Source organism: Danio aesculapii, chromosome 5, assembly GCF_903798145.1.
Source record: "Danio aesculapii chromosome 5, fDanAes4.1, whole genome shotgun sequence".
Classification (NCBI taxonomy): domain Eukaryota; kingdom Metazoa; phylum Chordata; class Actinopteri; order Cypriniformes; family Danionidae; genus Danio; species Danio aesculapii.
In genome coordinates, this window is record NC_079439.1 from 24,115,388 (window position 1) to 24,134,464 (window position 19,077).

The window sequence follows — 19,077 nt, forward strand, 5'->3', positions numbered from 1 at the left end:
GATACCTCAGGCTGTTGATGTTGCCATCCACTCAGCAGATCTCTTGCATGCCCCCATACTGAATGTAACCCCAAACCATGATTTTTCCTTTACCAAACTTGATTGATTTCTGTGTGAATCTTGGGTCCATGCTGGTTCCAATAGGCCTTCTGCAGTATTAGTGATGATTGAGATGCAGCTCAACAGATGATTCATTGTAAAACTCGACCTTCTGCTACTTTTCCAAATGATCAACTACAAGTCAAGTTATTATTTGTTGCTCTTACAAGACTTTTGTCAGGTAGTGTACATTTACTAACAGGCATCTTGAAATACCCTCTGGCCATCAGTAATCAATCAATCACACCTGCACAATCATTCATGCACAATAACTCCCACAGATGTTCACCTGCCTCAAGCAATAATACTCACCACTGTTTGGTGATTGACCTGAATGACCTCGTCCCCGGCATGGATCTTCTTACACTGATCTGCAGGAGACTAGATGAGAGAGATAGACAAATTTATAACCTCTGCTTATTATAGAGCTAAACCTGACACCAGCCATTAGCCAGACATTTCTGTGTTGTATTCTAGTATCAAACGTAGATGTTGACCTTCCCTGTTAAGAACATTTGAAGGTCTTTTCTCATCTAAATCTCACACATCTGGGTTATATGCTTCTCAAAAGCATCCTAAGCCTAAGTAGATCATATAGAGCACTGGTGGTTTCTACAATCTGCTTAGGCTTACAATGCTTTAGCAAAACACAGCTCTGCACATTTCTACTCGCTACACTGCAACAAATACATTTCTTACCTAGATTTTTTGTTTCCTTTCTAGTCCAAATATATAAAAATTCTTAAATCAAGTAGCATTCTCTAGACAGACAAGTTGTCGTCTTGTTTTAAGAAACAATATGCCAAAATTATACAGTAAAGTTAAAATAATCTGCCAATTGGTTAAGCAAAATAATCTTGTTTTTCCCTTTGACATAAGATTATTTTGCTCACCCCATTGGCAGATTATTTTAGCTTGTTTTAAGGGAAAAAAATCACTTAATTTTGACAGTATTTCTGAAAACAAGACGATATGTTTTGCTTCTCTAAAAAATGCTTCTTGCTTTAATTCTTGATTTAGAAATTTTGACTAGAAAAAATATAGAAAATCTAAGTAAGAAAAGCATTTTTTTTTCAGACTCAGTCATGGATAGCTAAAACATTTATTTTACGTTTTCTTCAGAATTTAGGTATTTAGATGATTCTTTAATAGTGACCTTACAGCTTTGTGGAATTGGAAAAAAAACCTTCAGTAAAAATACCTTTCTCAAGGGTACAGTGGTTGACATCAATACTTTTGGGGTTTGGACATACATTTATTCCAAATTTTTAGCAGTAAAGCCACGCTGTTCAGAATATTCTGCATTTGCTCAGATTCATACGTTATGACAAGTTGTATAAATCAATGCAAATCAGCACAGAAAAAGAAGATTGTTGTTGTTACTAATATTATTATTATTAATATTATTATTATTATACACTGAAAAATCAGCAAAATTGTTGCAAACAATTTAAATGTTGAATTTAAACAGAGAAATTCAAAATGTAGCAATGTTCAACTTAATTTGTTTGTTTAAATTGATTACAACCACTAAACCACTAAGTAAATCCGAGGAATCATTTTTTTCAGTGTAGCAATACTTTTTGAGAAAACGTCTTACTAACAATGTGTTAAAAAAGACTTTGTAAACATCTTCAAATAAAAAATACTATTTGTGTCTGAGGAGCTGAAAATATTCAGTGTGAGATTTCAAAATTTGTGTTGAGACAACATGAAGAAATTAACTTTTCATTTTTACAAATTTAAGTGAATTGAACATGAAACAATTAAGTTGACCCCCAAAAAACTCGAGAGTTGTGTTGATTTAGTCCATTTTAATTAAGTAGTTTGAACAAGCAGCAAAAAAAATTTTTTGAGTGTGCTAAAGTGGAATTGGACGAGTAGAGGAAGTAGATCAAATAAATGAACCAGCTTATCCGTAAGTAAAGTATATAAGGGTATTAATGAGTTCTGTGTTGCCAGAATGGGCAGTTTTGAATTTGATTGTGTGGGTAAAAAATGACATGGGCGGGTTGACAAAATTTGGGTGATTTTTGAAACGTAACTTTTATATGCAACTTATGTAACTACTAATATAAATGTGTATTCCTACTCCATTCAGTTAGTAGTGACCAGTGCATAGCGCAAACTGCATAGGCCCACTCACAAGAGGAGATGAAGGAAAGTTCAAAATCTGACTCCCCTTCGCGTGCACGCGCATCACGCAGCAGCACCTGCAGTTAAACTCAGCGGTTTATCATGACACTTTTATAAATCTTTTTTTTTTTTTTTCACAATTGACAGCAAGAACAAACAGAGAAGCGTTGTCTGATTGACAAGCAGCACCTAATTATGTTCAAAAGAATTTAAAATGTAAAAAAATGTCAAATTAATTTCTAAGAACTAATTTACACCCCATTTCAAAAGTAAAACATTACATTAAGTGCAGTATGTGGGTGAGAGGGGGCAGTGTTTCTGTGAGACCTGATTATGTTGTAGTTCTGTGACTGCTGATGTTGGTTGCTGTATGGTAAAAAATTATGACCGTTAAAGTAACCACGTTCATTTCGATATAAATAAATTTAAATTAAACATTTAATCTAATATTTGTGCGTTTTTTTTTTTGTGCATTTTGGTGGGTTTTGGGCAGCTTTTGGGTTGGAAAAAATAATCTCTATCTGGCAACACTGAATGAGTTGGCGTAAACAAACATTTCCATATATGATTTCCTTCTTTATTTGTGTTTTGAGCACTTATTGTGTATTGGAAATCCAAGCATAATGATACAATAAACCTATAGAAATCAAAGCGAGCCAGGTTCCCATGTCTAACATTCCCAAACTGCATTACACTGGGAGGAAACTTTCCCATTCATACTTTATAACTCAATGGCTTTAAAAGTTTTCAAAATTATTCAAAATATTCTACAAAATTCTCATCAATTCTGAGTGGCTCACACAGGTGAGTGGGCTTGACAAACCACCTGTAGAAAATGCATTCTTTCGCTCTTTCACGTTCAATTCTCTGATAATTCAATCAACACTTGCACCAGTTTTGCACACTTGCACCAGATACATTCTTACAATCACTTTATATATAAAAACCACTGTGCATTTATGAAGTGTGCTTCACTCAGGTGAGTGGGCTTGACAAACCACCTGTAGAAACAATCTTCTATCTCTCAAAAAAAATAAAATAAAATGAAAAAACTCCTCCCTCACACTTAATTCTCTGAGCACAAACAGTTGCTTTGTATAATTAGCACTTGTGTGTATTGCCTCTTCTTGTTAAATCGCTGAATGCCTCCTCAATTGTAAGTTGCTTTGGACTAAAGCATCTGCTAAATGTAATCATAGTTTATCTTTAACAAAAAAAAACCTCAAACAGTGTTTGAATAAAGTTAAGAGGGAGTAAACAATGACAGATTTTTCGAAAACCATCCCTTCAGGAGTCAGAAATCAATGGCTTCTGTTCTGCCAGCATCTAAAAATGGCACGTTGCTTGAGTCCAACCTAATTGAACATCTATATAAATGATTTAACAACAGCCCTAGAACAATCCACCATTGCAAGCCATGTGAAATCAAGTAGCTGCTGCTGTGCGTGGATGACCTGGTTCTGCTGTCCCCACAGAAGAGCCGCAGCACAGCGTGTGCTTTATAGAGCAGCACTGCCTGAAATGAGCTCTGACAATCTGAAGAAAAGCAGAGCCTCATCACACAGCATCACCACTGATCATCCTACAATTGACATAAACACTTAGAGTCCTTTAATCTAGCTGTCGAGAAGCTCAGAGGGTGGTTTACATTATAAAACGATGATTGGAGACACAAAGCAGTCTGGATATAAAGTTATTTATAACATCACTTCTCTGTATGCTTATGTGCAATACATCAACTGTAAATGTCAAACACAAACATAATATAAAAACCTAATTAGAAACAAGCAATGGTGGTTTGATTGCTGTTGCAACTATTACTTTTCAATATTTTGCTAACTTCTGCTCCACTGAATTAGAATAAGGTTCAAAATAGGGATGCTCATAATAACCAATTAACCGTTAACAGAAAGGGTACGTTTTTTAACCGAATAATGGTATCAGTTAAATGATTAAAAAATATTAAGTGAAGTTTATTTCTAAACATCTCAAGACGATCACATGCTTATGATTGATCACAGCTGGTCCCGCATCAGCTTACGGTTGAGTCACCAATCAGATGATATGGGCTGCAACTAACAATTAATTTAATAATCAATTAATCGGTCGATTATTTCTTTGATTAATTGATTAATCGGATTTAAAAAAAAAAAAACTAGAAAAGCATTTGTTTCCAACCCTTTATTCAAAAAAGCTCATCCCTATATAGGCTGTTATAGTAATAATAAAATAAAAAAATGAACTAAGTAGTTTTGTCCTGTTTTCAATCCAAATATCTAAAAAATGAATCAATCACCTTGAATCAAGATATATATACTAGACACATGAAGTAGCACAAGAAATTGTCTTGTTTTCTGAAAAAACTCACCTTAAAATAAGTGATTATTTGCTTAAAACGAGCAAAAATGTTTGCCAATGTGGTAAGATAAATAATCTTAATAAGATATAATATCAAACAGAAGTTAAGCATCACTTAATTTTCTCATGCCTATTGTCTTGTCTAGATATTTTAGATATCTGGACTGGAAACGAGACAAAATGACTAAAAAAAGAAAAGTTTTTTTGCAGTGTAGCTATACATGACCACAGATGAATGAATTATCAAAAACAGGTGAGTGAATAAAAACATGTCTTTAGTCTTGCAAAGTAACTATACCACAGCTGCTTTACTACTGTTTACTAACCCTTTTGCTTGTTAGTTGTAAAGATTCTGGAACCAGGAGTCAGTTTTGTTAGGCGATCATTATTTTAGAACGTTCACCCTTAATGTTTACGTGGTGGCGCGTCATGTTTGTCATGGCACACACTGCAGCCACAGTAGCACTGTATGACAGATGTATCCCTTTAATTATGTTTTTTCCTGTTTTAATACAAAATATTCACACGCTTGTTCATCATGTCATCAGCTAACTGATATTCCAATTCACATAAACGTGTAAGTGATCATGATCTATAACATGAGATGGACATCACCATGTTTACTTGTGGCCACGCGTTTGCCTTATTCATAAAAGTAGAACATGCAGGATTCAGCACGTAAATTCATACTGTTTCAGACTGTTTTGTACACCATGATTTTATAAGAAATCCACTTTAGTGTGTGATATGACTAAAAAGTGGTCATAACAAATATTCTCTCAATTCAAATAAGTAGCTTCTTGGACCTGGAAACAATAGTCCATACGTCCTGACTTAACAAATGGATTTCTGTGGACAATACAGTAATATATCACACTCATCTTTGTAAAAAAAAAAAAAAAAAAAAAACGCACTGTAAGATAAAGGCAGATCTGAACTTACATTCTCTGTGGTTCCAGTGATCACATGAAGACCATCATATGTGGATTTGATGTACATGCCCTAAAGATAGAAAAGAGATCATTTTGAGTTGTCATATCAATCATAATTATCTGTGCTGAAGTCATTTCTGTCACCAAATAGAATTGCAAAAATACTGATTTTGCTATTGGTCACACAAATAGATAGTGTCCCTCCAAAAACACTAGTGGTTGAGTTAGACCTTGAGGTGGATGAAAATATCATAATGAGTAGTTCTGAGCACATAATTTGTTGAGAAAAGTCTTATTTACAGTTATAGAAAACCCAGAATTGTAGATGATACATGAGTTACCAAGTTGTTACATCATAAGGGCATGTAAAAATGAAATATGGCTGAAACGTGTAACTGTTATGGATACCTATTGTATAATCGATCTGTTAATCAGTCTGTTCAATAAGTTAATTTATAAACATTTAAATCACATTATTATTATTATGTCATGGTTAAAAATGTTTGAATATATACTACCGGTCAAAAGTTTGGGGTCCGTTTTTTTTTATGTTTTGTTTTTTTAAGAAAATTCTGTTCATGCAGGCAGCAAATGATATTATACCTCCAGTCATTATTGCTTTTAATTCTATTACCATTAATAATAATTATTATTATTAATAATAATAACAATAATTAATATTAGAGTGATTTCTGAAGCATCATGTGACTCTGAAGATTGGAGTAATGAATCTTTAAAATCACTGAATAAATAATTAAATTAAATGATAAACTACTTTTGAACAGTTATTTTAGTGCAATAACATTTCACAGTTTTACAATGTGTACTGAATTTTTGATTAAATAAATGCAGCCTTGGTGAGCAGGAGAAGCTTATTTTTAAACATTTAAAAATCCTACTGACCCCAAACTTTTGACCGGTAGTGAATATCAGTTAATTGTCAGTTAAACATGATATAATGCTTATTAATGGTTTATTTATTAAAGTAATCGTGTGTAACCTATTCAGGTTTATTTTTCAGAAACTAAAAGTTCTTTAATATTATTTAGGCTGCTAAAAGCATTTAATTACAGTCCTTTATAATCTGTTAATCACTCTGTTCAATAAGTTAGTTTATAAACGTTTAAAAGCACATACTTATCTCACACTTAAAATGGTTTAAATATATCTATATCAATTAATGGTCTGTTAAACATGATATCATAATGGTGTATTTGTGTGTTTTTGTAGCCTGAGGAACGCTGAAACACACTGACGTTTATTTTATGTCATTAAAACTTCTCCTGTTATTAAAAGTGTTGCTGAAGTTCCCTAATATCAAAGTCAGCTTAATTGTCAATTCAACCACATGTACAGGACATACAGTGAATCGAAATTGCGTTACTCTCAGACCCTAGGTGCATAACAGATTATATTAATACAAAAAGTAGAGTTTTAAAAAAGAAATTACAATAAATACAATTACACCTATAATATAATCTGAAAATAAAAGTGAAAATAAAAGTTGTAAACAATACAATTTACAACTTACAAAACCACAGTTGTGCCAGCCTGATCTCACGAGAAAACGTAAGTATTTTACGTTTTGACAGTTTAGTGGCTAATTCGTACGAATTCGTACGAGTTCAGTCGTACGAAATGGTACGATTTTAAAAAGGAGGCGTGGCACCTAACCCCGCCCCTAAACCCAACCGTCATTGGAGGATGAGCAAATCGTACTAAATTGTACGAATTAGATCGTACGAATTAGCCACTAAAAAAAAAGTTACGAATTGCCGTGAGATTGTGTTGGTTGTGCAGATGCAAGACAGTAAATAGTGCAAAAAGCTTGTAATTATGATAAAGTGACAGTGTCTTAATATACAGGGAGGTAGTATGAGGTAACTAGCAGACTTAATGCAGGTAGCAGGTAACTAACTAACTAATTATTATTATTTATTAACATTATCATGTTTGTTACCTATTTGGGTTTATTGGTCAGAAACTGATTTTTTTATTATTTAGGCTACTTTTTAATGTATTATTTACAACTTAAACGGAGAAATCCACATTTTCAGATAGTTGTCTCTGCACTAAAAAATGATTCATTGGAGTTACAAATTTTTTGTAAGGTAAAAAAATTGCAAACAGTGTATATGGGCTGAATTTAAACTACACATCGGATTTAGTACTGTTCAACTTAATTAGTTTGTTTAAATTCAGCATATATAATTGTTTGCAACTACTTGCATTAAAATAAAATATACATATTGTAAGTCCAATGAATAATTTTTTCTAGTGTGCATATTAACCAGCAATGAGTAAAAGTTTCTAAACATTCACTTCTCTTTCTCCATTCTGTCAATAGTAAAGGTGATGTTGAGGTGCTTTACTCACCAAGCCCTCGCTGGGCATAACGTTGGTCAGATGCACAACCTCGAGGTGTGCAGACTGTGACACCAGCGAATCGGACGACAGTGATATAATGTGCTCACAGATCCCTGATAGAGTCTTACACTACAAAGACAGATAAAGACAGAAGCAGACAGTGTCAGTCTGTGTTTGCCATACCATTGTAAATCTCTCAGTCTAATTATCGCTGTTGAACTGGGATGAACACCGGCAACCCTGCAGCAGTCCAAACCATTCAGCATCAAGACGAAAATACACCCATGATGCATAATAAATCTATTTTAAATCATCCCACCCCAAACGTACAGTAGATGTAGGTCTGCTTTATATTTAAAATCTTTTTTCTTCCTATTTGTCTCAATCCATCCCTCGCTCTCTTTCTGTTCTACGGGCAGTGATCCTGAAGGGTGAAAAACTCACAATCTGCATTATTCAGGATATCCAACCTTAGGCTAAACACACATACTGTACTGTATGCGCATACACACATTTTTGCTTCAGAGCAGGGTAGATACATGTGACTCCACAATCACGTTTTACTTGAAATATGTTTTTAAGGGGAGTGTGTGCGTGAGAAAAGTGCACGAGTGTGTGTTTTAACAAGCTTGTGAGAGACATTTTGAAAATCACATCACAACTTCTTCTGACTTGACTTATTTTTCAGGTTAACTTTTCTTGACTTTTATTTTTTATATATCTTAGAATGGTTTATTTGGTTGTCGTGTGTGTTTTATATTTATTCTTGATTGTTTAATTATGTAATGAATACTGTTTGAGCAACTGTTTTAAAGGCACTCTACAAAAAAAGTTGTTATTATTATTAGGTAAGGTAAAATTTCTTATAACCAGGATATTTCTTATTGTGAGGCTGGACAATTTTCCTCACTTGTAAAATGCTTTCATAAAGTGGCTAAATAGGGTCTAAATACACTGAAACAAAAAGCCGAAGATTGAAGCTTTTCTTATTGTAGTGTCTTGTTTCTAGTCCAAATATTTTAACAATTCTTAAATCAAGAAGCAAGTAAGAAATATAATTTTGTTTTCAGAAATAATAAGTTAAAATGAAGAGAACTTAAATTAGCTAAAGTATATCCTCCAGTGGGCAAAGTAAAATATTCTTATTTCAAAGCAAAAACAATATTACTTTGCTTACCACACTGCCAGATTATTTGGGTAACACTTTATTTTGATTGTCGATTTGAGTATTAGTAGACTGTCTGCTTAATATCTGTTGATACTGCTCCTTCAACAGACATTTAACTGACTATAAGAAACGTTGCAAGTACATGTCAACTTATACGGACCCCAACTTAACAGTCTACTTATAATCTAATGAGGATTAGTTGGCATGTAGATGCAATGTAACTTTAATTCAACAAACGGACCAACAAAATAAACTGTGACCAAATATTTAGCATGTTTTAAGGAAAGACTCCCTTCATTTTGGCTTACTATTTCTGAAAACCAAATAATATTGATTTAAGAATTTGGACTAGAAACAAGACAAAATCTCCAGTAATAATCTCCAAGTTTTTTGAGTGTAGGCTGGCCACAACCTGATTTTGCAGCACTCAATAATCTAGGTATATTCTCCATTTCAACACTTGTGGCAGCCAAATTGTGTCTGAAAACCCCTCAATTGCGGCGTGTCATTTTGATTATTTTATTTCAAATCATAAATGTCAAACATATTTGATATTTGTTGGCTGCAGTTGGATACTCTAAACACCCAATGACAGAAAGCTTTACAAATCAGAAATATCTGAGGTTTTTCTTCTGAAGTCAAGGTTGTTTACGTGGTTTCTGTGAGATCTTGCGTTTGTGGAATTGCAACTGTGAAATCGTTTTACAGTCAGAAAGTGTACAGTCTTTCAGTCTGGGTGAATTATCTAGTGTGTGTTTTCAGAGGATTATAATGTAATGTGTGTATGTTATAATGTTGTAAGTTGTGTATTGTATATTGTGCATGGCCATACATCTAAAGCGCTTCACAATCATGAGGCGGGGGGTCTTTCCACACCACCACCAGTGTATTCCTTTTGATGATGCGATGACAGCCACAGGACAACGGCGCCAGTGCGCTCACCACACACCAGCTATTGGTGGAGTGGAGAGACAGTAATACAGTCAATTCGGTGGATGTGGATGATTAGGAGGCCTTGATGGGTAAGGGCCAATGAAGGGAATTAGGTTAGGACACCAGGGCTACACCTCTACTCTTTTACGAGAAGTGCCATGGGATTTTTAATGACCACAGAGAGTGAGGACCTCGGTTTAATGTCTCATCCAAAAAACACTGACAGAGTAGTGTCCCCTTCACTATACTGGGGCATTAGGAATCACAGGTTGAGCGCCCCCTGCTAGCCTCACTAACACCACTTCCAACAGCAACCTAGTTTTTCCCATGTGGTCTCCCATCCAGGCACTGACCATGTTGTTAAATGTAAAAAAAAAATGTAATGTAGATCATGGCTATTTCTCTGTCTGTCTGTCTGTCTGTCTGTCTGTCTGTCTGTCTGCCATTTACCACTAGATTGTGGGTCATATTGACTGGCAAACATTAAAATCGTTAAAGAAATTCCATAAAACCCTCAGACAGCCAAAACATTAAAGGCATGTTCATCAAACCAGTTTCAAACGGACCCTCAACATAATATATTGGTTAAAAGCATAATTTAGAAATCTTCACAAATCAAATAATACACATTTAAAATCATTTGAAATAATTTCCGTTAATGATTTTAAAAATTATAAGATTTATTCTTTTAAACCATTTCTGCTGTCCGTTTGGCTTCCATTTTAGGTGTATTACTATACATATTTGTGGACATTTATAGTGAAAAGAAATCTCTATGGTAATCGAAAGTATAGGTAAACAAGATTGTGTGTAAGTGTAAAGCAGTGAATTTGTGTGTGGACAAAAACACCTACCACATGTAGAATCTTATTCTCTGTTTCATACACTGTGCAGTCCTAAGAGGAAAATAAATTGTGCATTAGAATAATAAAGGATGCTGTGTGTTAAATACCAAAACACACTCTCTCGTGCATACAAATACAACATACCTGCTGTACTATGGTGGTTAGCTCTAGACAGAGCTGAACAATATTGTTCTTCAGCACTGAGTACTCAGAAACACTGACAAATGGAGACCTGTAAACAAAGCAAAACACACACACACAGAAATTAGGGCATTTTTTTCCACATTATAGACAGAGGATTTGGACAAAACCTGGACTGGACTCTCTTTTGAGCACCACAGGCAATTTGCTCCAATCTTTTGCTTTCCTGATAAATAATGAGCTGGTTAGCCTTTTGAACAACTCATCAAGGCTAATTGACTCACTTTTTAGTCCTATAAGGTCTGATTTCAGTTAGTTACTTCTACAATTTTAAATGGTTTTGGGTTTGTTTAGTTCAGCCCAGGTGAGTTCACAACCTGTCCCGCCGTGTTTGACTACCTGTCCAGCCATGCTAGTAGGTTTTTAGCTGCTCCGATGAGATCCACGACTGATGTCAGGAAGTCGTTTGGAAGGCGTCGTGAAACTCGTCCGTCATAATGTCCTCCTCGACGGCGGCCTGTGATGAAGTTCTGCAGATTCTTAGCGGATGCATTGAGTTTGTGCGACAAAGTCCGCAAATTCTCAGTCTCCAGACCATAGTTCTGCAACAAGAGAGACATTTTGATTGAACGATTTTCTTGAAAGTTTAAAAAAAAAAAATAAAACTTGGCAGACAACTGCTGTCGGGATTTACTTAGTCCAGTGTAATTAAAATAAAAAAATTTTGACGATAGTATCAGTATGTTTGTTTTAAGGATATTTAATAGCTACAAAACAATGATCAAATTTGCATTTAGAAGATGTTTATAAAACTGAAATAAACATCTAAAGCCTGTAGTTTTTCACTTCCACTTAAAGGAATCAACGTTTTTTTTTTTTCACATCACCTTATACTTCAGTTTCTCATCAAATCTTGACCAATCAAATGCTCTCTTGTATCTGACATGCTCCGCCCCTTTCAAGACACTTTTCATTTGATGTGCTTTCACTGGTAGAGCTGTGATAAAAGCTATTGGCTGTTTTTTTAAAGAGGAGGTGCTATTCTATATCCCGCTGTCTTTTCGTATTTCAGTTGAGATTAGGCATAAGATTCTGACGGTATGATAAGATATAAATATCACGGTTTCACTGTATTGTGATCACTGCTCTAAAATAAGCTCTTTTTACATGTCTGGATAAAAAACAAACACTTTTTCCCTTTTGAACAACATATATTTCCTTTTGGGAAACATTTACAATATATTGGAGCAGTAAACATGTCAGGCTAAATAATGCAAATGAATCATTGACTTCTGTCTTCATTAGTTTCAAAAACACAGATTTTTTTACAATTTAAAACAGCATCTTTGGATATATATTTTCTGCTGGAGATACTGTTGTCCTGAAAACAACAACAAAAAAAGTCACTCAAGTTACTCATACCCTAGGAACGGTACAGCAGAAAATTTTGACTGTTTTAAAACCTTGACTTGAAAATTATCGACCCATGCCTAGTTGAGATTACGTCAAACATTGAATAAAAATGCACATTTCAAAGCACCTGACGAGACTTTTAAAGGCACTCAGTGAGTAACATTTAAGTGAGAAAAGTGTTTAACAGAATTATACAACTTAATTTTCTGGGGGTTTGCCAAAAAAACTAGTCAGTTAACTAGTATCTGTGCCGTTAATGCCCAAAAATCCATATCTTACCCAATTTGCACTTGTGCTGTTGGTAGATTAGACACCTTACCACTACGTTGGACATTATGTTTGTTTTTTATTTACTCAATGTCAGCAAATCACTTGCAGAATTTTCCACAATCCCATCAGAACCATAGGATTGTGAGTTTGTGCTAATTTGCAAGATTTGTTCAGCAAAAATGAAATGGCAGTTAAGACTTATACACTTTCCAACAATTATTTTAATAAATTACTTTGCAAAATTGATAATAATATCAAAAAGGTTCTGAGTACCAAATCATCATGTTAAAATCATTTTTATGAAGGAACAATTGACTGCTGAAAATTCATTTTTTGCCATTGAATAAATGACATTTCCAAATGTAATAAAATAAAAAAGAAAGAAAACAACCATGTCAAATTGCAATAATATTTCACAATATTGCTGAGTTTTTGCTCTTGCTTGGAGATATTAAACTTTAAAAAACTAAAACGTTAAAAAATCTGAAACAGCCTAAACTTTTTAACATTGGTAGCCTGACAAACCAGATTTATTTATTTCATTTAAAATATTGTTTTCAACACATAAATCCAGCAGTTTTGTCTGAAAGAGTCCAGGTCAGTAAACCGAAGCACAGCAGTCAATCATGCGGCTGATTTTATCATTCAGAAACATAAAAGCATCACATTCTAGGCACCGAATGTAGCAGAAAAACCTATCAAGCTGCATTTTCTCAGCATGTACAGAGGGTCACCACTTCACACTAACCGAGAAACTCCGAAATAAAACACTGGCTACACTGTGAAATGAAATAAAGCACACAATCACATCTCCATTCATATCTAGAAAAGGCATTCCTCAGAATAAATCTCATTTTCTTAGAACTGCTGCTTGGAGGATTGAGAGCTGCGAAACCCATAATTTCTGTGAATCGATCAGATGAACAGTTCAGTCACCGGACCATTCTGATCCACGCTGACTTGTGTTTCAATGCTTTTAGTCACAAACAGCAGATTTCCATCAAATTTGTTTGTAGTATTAATCAGCTGGGCCAACATCTCAGACAGGAGAGGTTTTCTCTCAGTAGAGTACCTGCAGCTCTGGCGTGTCGTTTCCTACAGTCGTGACTGTTGTTCTCTTATCTAATTCAAGCTCCACAATCATTGCATAAATTAGAGCCACAATTCATATTAATATGCAGACACCCACTGAATGTTCCAGCCATTATTATGAATAGATGCTTTTATAAATAGGCTCGGCGGGAAGATCTTGGTGATGTTGTCCATCATTTCAAAGCCACTTCCTAAAAGCTCCGTGAGGCGCCTTTAGAATCCAAATAAGTTTCCAGGTAGCCGGGAGTAGGGCTGCATGATTATTCGAAAAAAAGATTGCGATCTCGATTTGACCCTACACACAATCTTGATTCAGCTTTTCCATGAATCAGCCAATTATATATCCCAGGTCAGGAGAGAAGCATAAAGGCGGATGCACAAGTCTTTACACTGTTTTTTATACATTGCTCAGCAACATGGACACCTCCAAATGGTCGCATTCTGTATTTATAAAGTATAATTCACCCCAAAATGTCATTTCTGTCTTGTAATGACGTATTCGCGGCCGCAAAATCACACGTGAGCTGCCCGTGAATGATGTCTACTTTAGAGAACAGAACCTGCATAGGCTGTGAATAACAGGTAGTAAAGTTGTAAATGACATTTTGTTGCACTGAGCGATTGTTTGAGAGCTGCACGGGACGTATGATTTCCATGTATCTTTTTTCCTCAGAGTGACTGCAGCCATGACATGAGCGCACTCGGCAGTGAAAGTGAAACCAAAAGCGCGCACATCATTTAAATGATCATATCACATTTTAGAAGAATGATTATGACAAGAATTTGATATGGGTTTTTTTTTTCCTTTCATAGCGAACACAAAGTGTTTTGAATGAAAATAAATGCTTACTGGGTCAGAATAACTACTCTAGCCTATATAATGTTGAATACAATGCAGGAGGGAATCTGATAATGACAAATGTCTCACTTTACCAGTGAAAAAACTAAAGTCGTCAATGACAGATTGCAAGCAGATGTCCAAAACATAATAATTCAACTTCAGAATTGATTCTGATGTCATCACTTTACTTTAAATTAACAAACAGAAACTATATAAAGTCTGTTCAATCCACCATTCCAAGTCTAAACAAAATTTAGCATTTAACCTAAGTTTAGCAGTAGCCCAACACAAAAGCCTAATAATATTATTATTGTTTTACCATGTGTTTGAGAGTAACAATAATAATAGCCTACTCATATTAAGCTTAATTTTACATCTACAGAATCATGAGAAAATCGTGATCTTGATTTTAAGCAAAAAAAAAAATTCTCATTTTAGCCAGAATCGTGCAGCCCTATCTGGGAGTATCAGAAAAAACACAAAGGGGATCAAATGTAAAAAAAGGCTACTCATCAGCAGAACCTTGTGAGGATTTAGTGATCTGGGGACACTTTTTTAAATTAAAAATTAGAAAAAGTTTAATGCAAAATCTTTAGGAGAAATGGTATTTGAAGGTAATGATTTTAGAGGTCAGCCATTATGTGTTTTTTTGTTAATTATTTACAAAATTCTGTAGCATACTCCAGAGACATTCTGTAATGTATTATTTATTTTGTATCATGTAGACTGCTGAAAAATTAAGCAGAAATGTGAAGTTTTAAGTTGAATTTGAGCTTTTGTAAGTGACTCTTTGGATGTGCACTCACTGTATGCTCTGTGTCAGGGTTGTTTATATCAACCATGATTAAAATGAAAAGTTTTGCCCCTTTTCATTTCAAACTCAGATGAAGACCATGACGTTTTAACCACCTTTGTTTTAGCGCACAGATTTACTGACTAGTAATTGAAACTAGGGTTGCACGATACTGAAAAAAATCCATTGCGAAGACATTGCGATATTTTGTTTTGCTGATATATATATATATATATATATATATATATATATATATATATATATATATATATATATATATATATATATATATATGCATGTATGTATGTATATGTAAACAATTTAAAAATTATAATATCTTTGTTTTAATGTTTAAAAAATCAAAACAATAAACAATCAAATCCTGCGATGTGACTATTGCGGATGCTCACATTGCAATATGCTCAAATGATATTTTGTTTGTATTTCTGATAGTTTGTTGTATTTTCAGCCCTAATTAAAACGCTCTAAATTAAATCAATGGATAATTTATGTTCTAACATGTCCACAATTGTTTTTATGCTATATTATACTTTTATATGTCTATATTTAACCAAACATTAAAAATGGATGCCTGATTGCTTGTAAAAACATCTTTCAATGTTTGTCGTTTAAACTAAAACTAAAAATGTTTACTAATGAATATAATAATAATGGCAGCACGGTGGCTCAGTGGTTAGCTCTGTCGCCTCACAGCAAGAAGGTTGCTGGTTCGAGTCCTGGCTGGCATTTCTGTGGAGTGTGGAGTTTGCATGTTGTCCCAGTGAATGTGTGGGTTTCCTCCGGGTGCTCCGGTTTCCTACACAGTCTAAAGACCTGCACTATTGGTGAACTGATTAAGCTAAATTGGCCGTAGTGTATGATTGTGTGTGAATGAATGTGTATGGGAGTTTCCCAGTACTGGGTTGTGGCTGGAAGCTGTGTAAAACATATGCAGGAATAGTTGGTGGTTCCTTCCACTGTGGTGACCTCTGAAACAGAGACTAAGCTGAAGGAAAATGATTGAATGAATGAATAAAAACATCAAATTCATTAAAATACTATATCTAAATTAAGGTGAAGTATTACTAAAAGTGTATGAAAATGAAATGAAAATTAAATATACAAGGGGGGTGACGCAGTGGCACAGTAGGTAGTGCTGTCGCCTCACAGCAAGAAGGTCGCTGGTTCGATCCTTGGCTGGGTCAGTTGGCCTTTCTGGGTGGGGTTTGCATGTTCTCTCTGCGTTCGCGTGGGTTTCCTCCGGGTGCTCCGGTTTCCCCCAAAATCGGTACGGTACAGGTGAATTGGGTAGGCTAAATTGTCCGTAGTGTATGAGTGTGTATGGATGTTTCCCAGAGATGGGTTGCAGCTGAAAGGGCATCTGCTGCATTAAACGTGCTGGATGAGTTGGTGGTTCATTCCGCTGCGGCGACCCCGAATTAATAAAGGGAATAAGCGAAAAGAAGTGAATGAATGAATGAAATATAAGGATATCAAAATAAGAAATAGAATAATATAGGACTCATTTTTATAAACACTGATGCCAAAAGGGACTGCTGTCTGCAAAGTTACTGCTCAAATTGTTTTGAAACCCATTCGCATTTATTGATGTCTACAAGAAACATCAATACGCATCAACCAGGGTCAACGCTGTGCAATGTTTTTGTTAAACACCAACACTCACTGTGTGATTAACAAAGCAAAGCAAAGCCAAAGCTTATGATTTATGTGCTCACACAATACACTCAGATCATCAACTATGCGTCACATGACTCAAAAATCAACTCCACATCAGACAAGCTAGTGCACAGCTAGTGTTTTTCATCCAATGATGAACTTCCGCTGAAAGCTTAATGTGACTATTTTCAATTTTATGAGGTTCCTTTTACAGTATTGATGTTGTAATGTAATTACATTGCATTCAGTTAAATAGACTTAAGCATTCATTTAGTTGTTTAAGCGTAAAACGAGATGAAACACTGTGTAACTGCTAGCGCAGTCAGGATTAGCAGTCGAGTGCATAAACTCCATTAAAAATACTGGAGTAAAATAAACTCATATTTTACAGACATGGCGGTGGGGAAATGGAATTTAATGCAGCTTCTTGTTTGGTTTGAGAGCCACTTCATATCATATATTTATCATATCATAAATAAGACCTCAAACGTTGCAATTTTATAATGGAAAGACAGTTCACCGGAAGCACTGAGGCTAGCTGGCTGAAATGAACAAATCCGTGTGCATATAGCCCATTGCAGCTCTTCTCCGGCTTTACTAATAAACCTGAATTCTCCATCTGAGATGAGCTGCTGATGATATTAACTATAGCAGACTGACAGCTCCTCTCCTTCTATGATGCATAAGCTCCTCCAGCAGCAGCCAATCAGAATCCAAAACACACCATCCCTCTCCTACACAAACACATTCTCTATACCTTCTTTTTGTGTGCGTGCGTGTGTTTGTGTGTGTGTGTGTGTGTGTACTGGTTGGTAGACTCCCACTGGGTGCTAATCATTCAGTGTTAAGCAGAGTTTGATTAAAATGTCTGTTGTGTCATTAATAGAAAACAAACACATCATTATCACAGCCAGTCTCTCTCTCTCTCTCACACACACACACACACACACACACCAGTGCACAGAGTAAGTCCACAGCCTCCAGAATGAGCTCCTGGTGTCCGATGCGGGTCACGCCAAGCTCTTCCAGCTCCTGATGGGTGATGTGCAGCAGCTGCTCTCCGGTTATCTGTTCCCGCTCAAACGTCCTCATATACTGCAGCAAACAGTCGTCCAGCCCTGAGAGGGAGAGAGACGGAGAGAAACATCACAATCATGTGATCGTAATTCATTTATGCTGTGTAATAAACTTAAAACGCGAGCTGGTGTAATGGCACTTCTCTCCGCGCCGTCATTAAGATGATTAATACACACCGCTCACACACACAGCGCTTAATGCATAAGCACACCGTAAACCTGCAAATGATGTCAAGTGGCTGATTCCACTAACACTTTGTGCCCCAAAAAAGAAGATAAGCCACTTATAGATTGCAGACACGTCTCTCTGAAAGACACACACACCTGCATTTCGCAAGGCGGCGACACACACACACTTAGAGGATGAGGCTGAGAGGCTCTTCAGATGGAACATTCTGAACTTGCAGATATACACGAGCTCGGTGTCCTTCATAACCTGCTCTGTAGTCTCATATACACACACACTCAAGACATCCTGTGTTGTTTTACCATTGTATGTGTGTGTGTGTGTGTGTGTGTGTGTGAGTGAGTGTGTGTGTGTGTAGGATGTCCTTCAGCTAAACAGACTCTCTCTCTCGTGCTCATTCTCTTCATTCTCTCGTTCTGCTCCAACTATACGGGCTGCTTGGCAACGGTTGCTTAGAGACGGGGAGGTAAGCCTGCGCCGAGAATGATAAAGGCCTCCATTTCCTACAGTCTTACACACACACACACGTACACACACAGATATCCATACTGGAAAGACGCACGCATATAAGTACACTGCAAACATATACACACTTTTCACGCACACAAGATTTCTTAAGTGCTAAAAGGAGAAGTGTGGAGCTTATTCACCAGTTGGGATTGCTAAAATTAATCTTTGCCCACGGTTTCTTCATAACTCTCCCCTATTCGCTATTGGCTGGATGAGCAGATAGTCGAGCCCCGTTCTGA

The 19,077-nt window shown here is 35.7% G+C and overlaps 1 protein-coding gene across 1 annotated transcript in view; it reads right to left on the bottom strand.

The window, feature by feature from the left end:
* Positions 1-19,077, bottom strand: part of si:ch211-26b3.4 (connector enhancer of kinase suppressor of ras 2) — a 78,999-nt gene that overhangs the window by 32,921 nt on the left and 27,001 nt on the right. The window contains exons 2-8 of the mRNA XM_056457642.1: positions 18,020-18,183; positions 11,379-11,581; positions 10,983-11,070; positions 10,848-10,889; positions 7,902-8,021; positions 5,536-5,595; positions 412-480 (exon numbers count right to left, since the gene is read on the bottom strand). Of these exons, the coding sequence (XP_056313617.1) occupies positions 412-480; positions 5,536-5,595; positions 7,902-8,021; positions 10,848-10,889; positions 10,983-11,070; positions 11,379-11,581; positions 18,020-18,183 (746 nt within the window). The remainder of the gene's footprint in view (positions 1-411; positions 481-5,535; positions 5,596-7,901; positions 8,022-10,847; positions 10,890-10,982; positions 11,071-11,378; positions 11,582-18,019; positions 18,184-19,077) is intronic.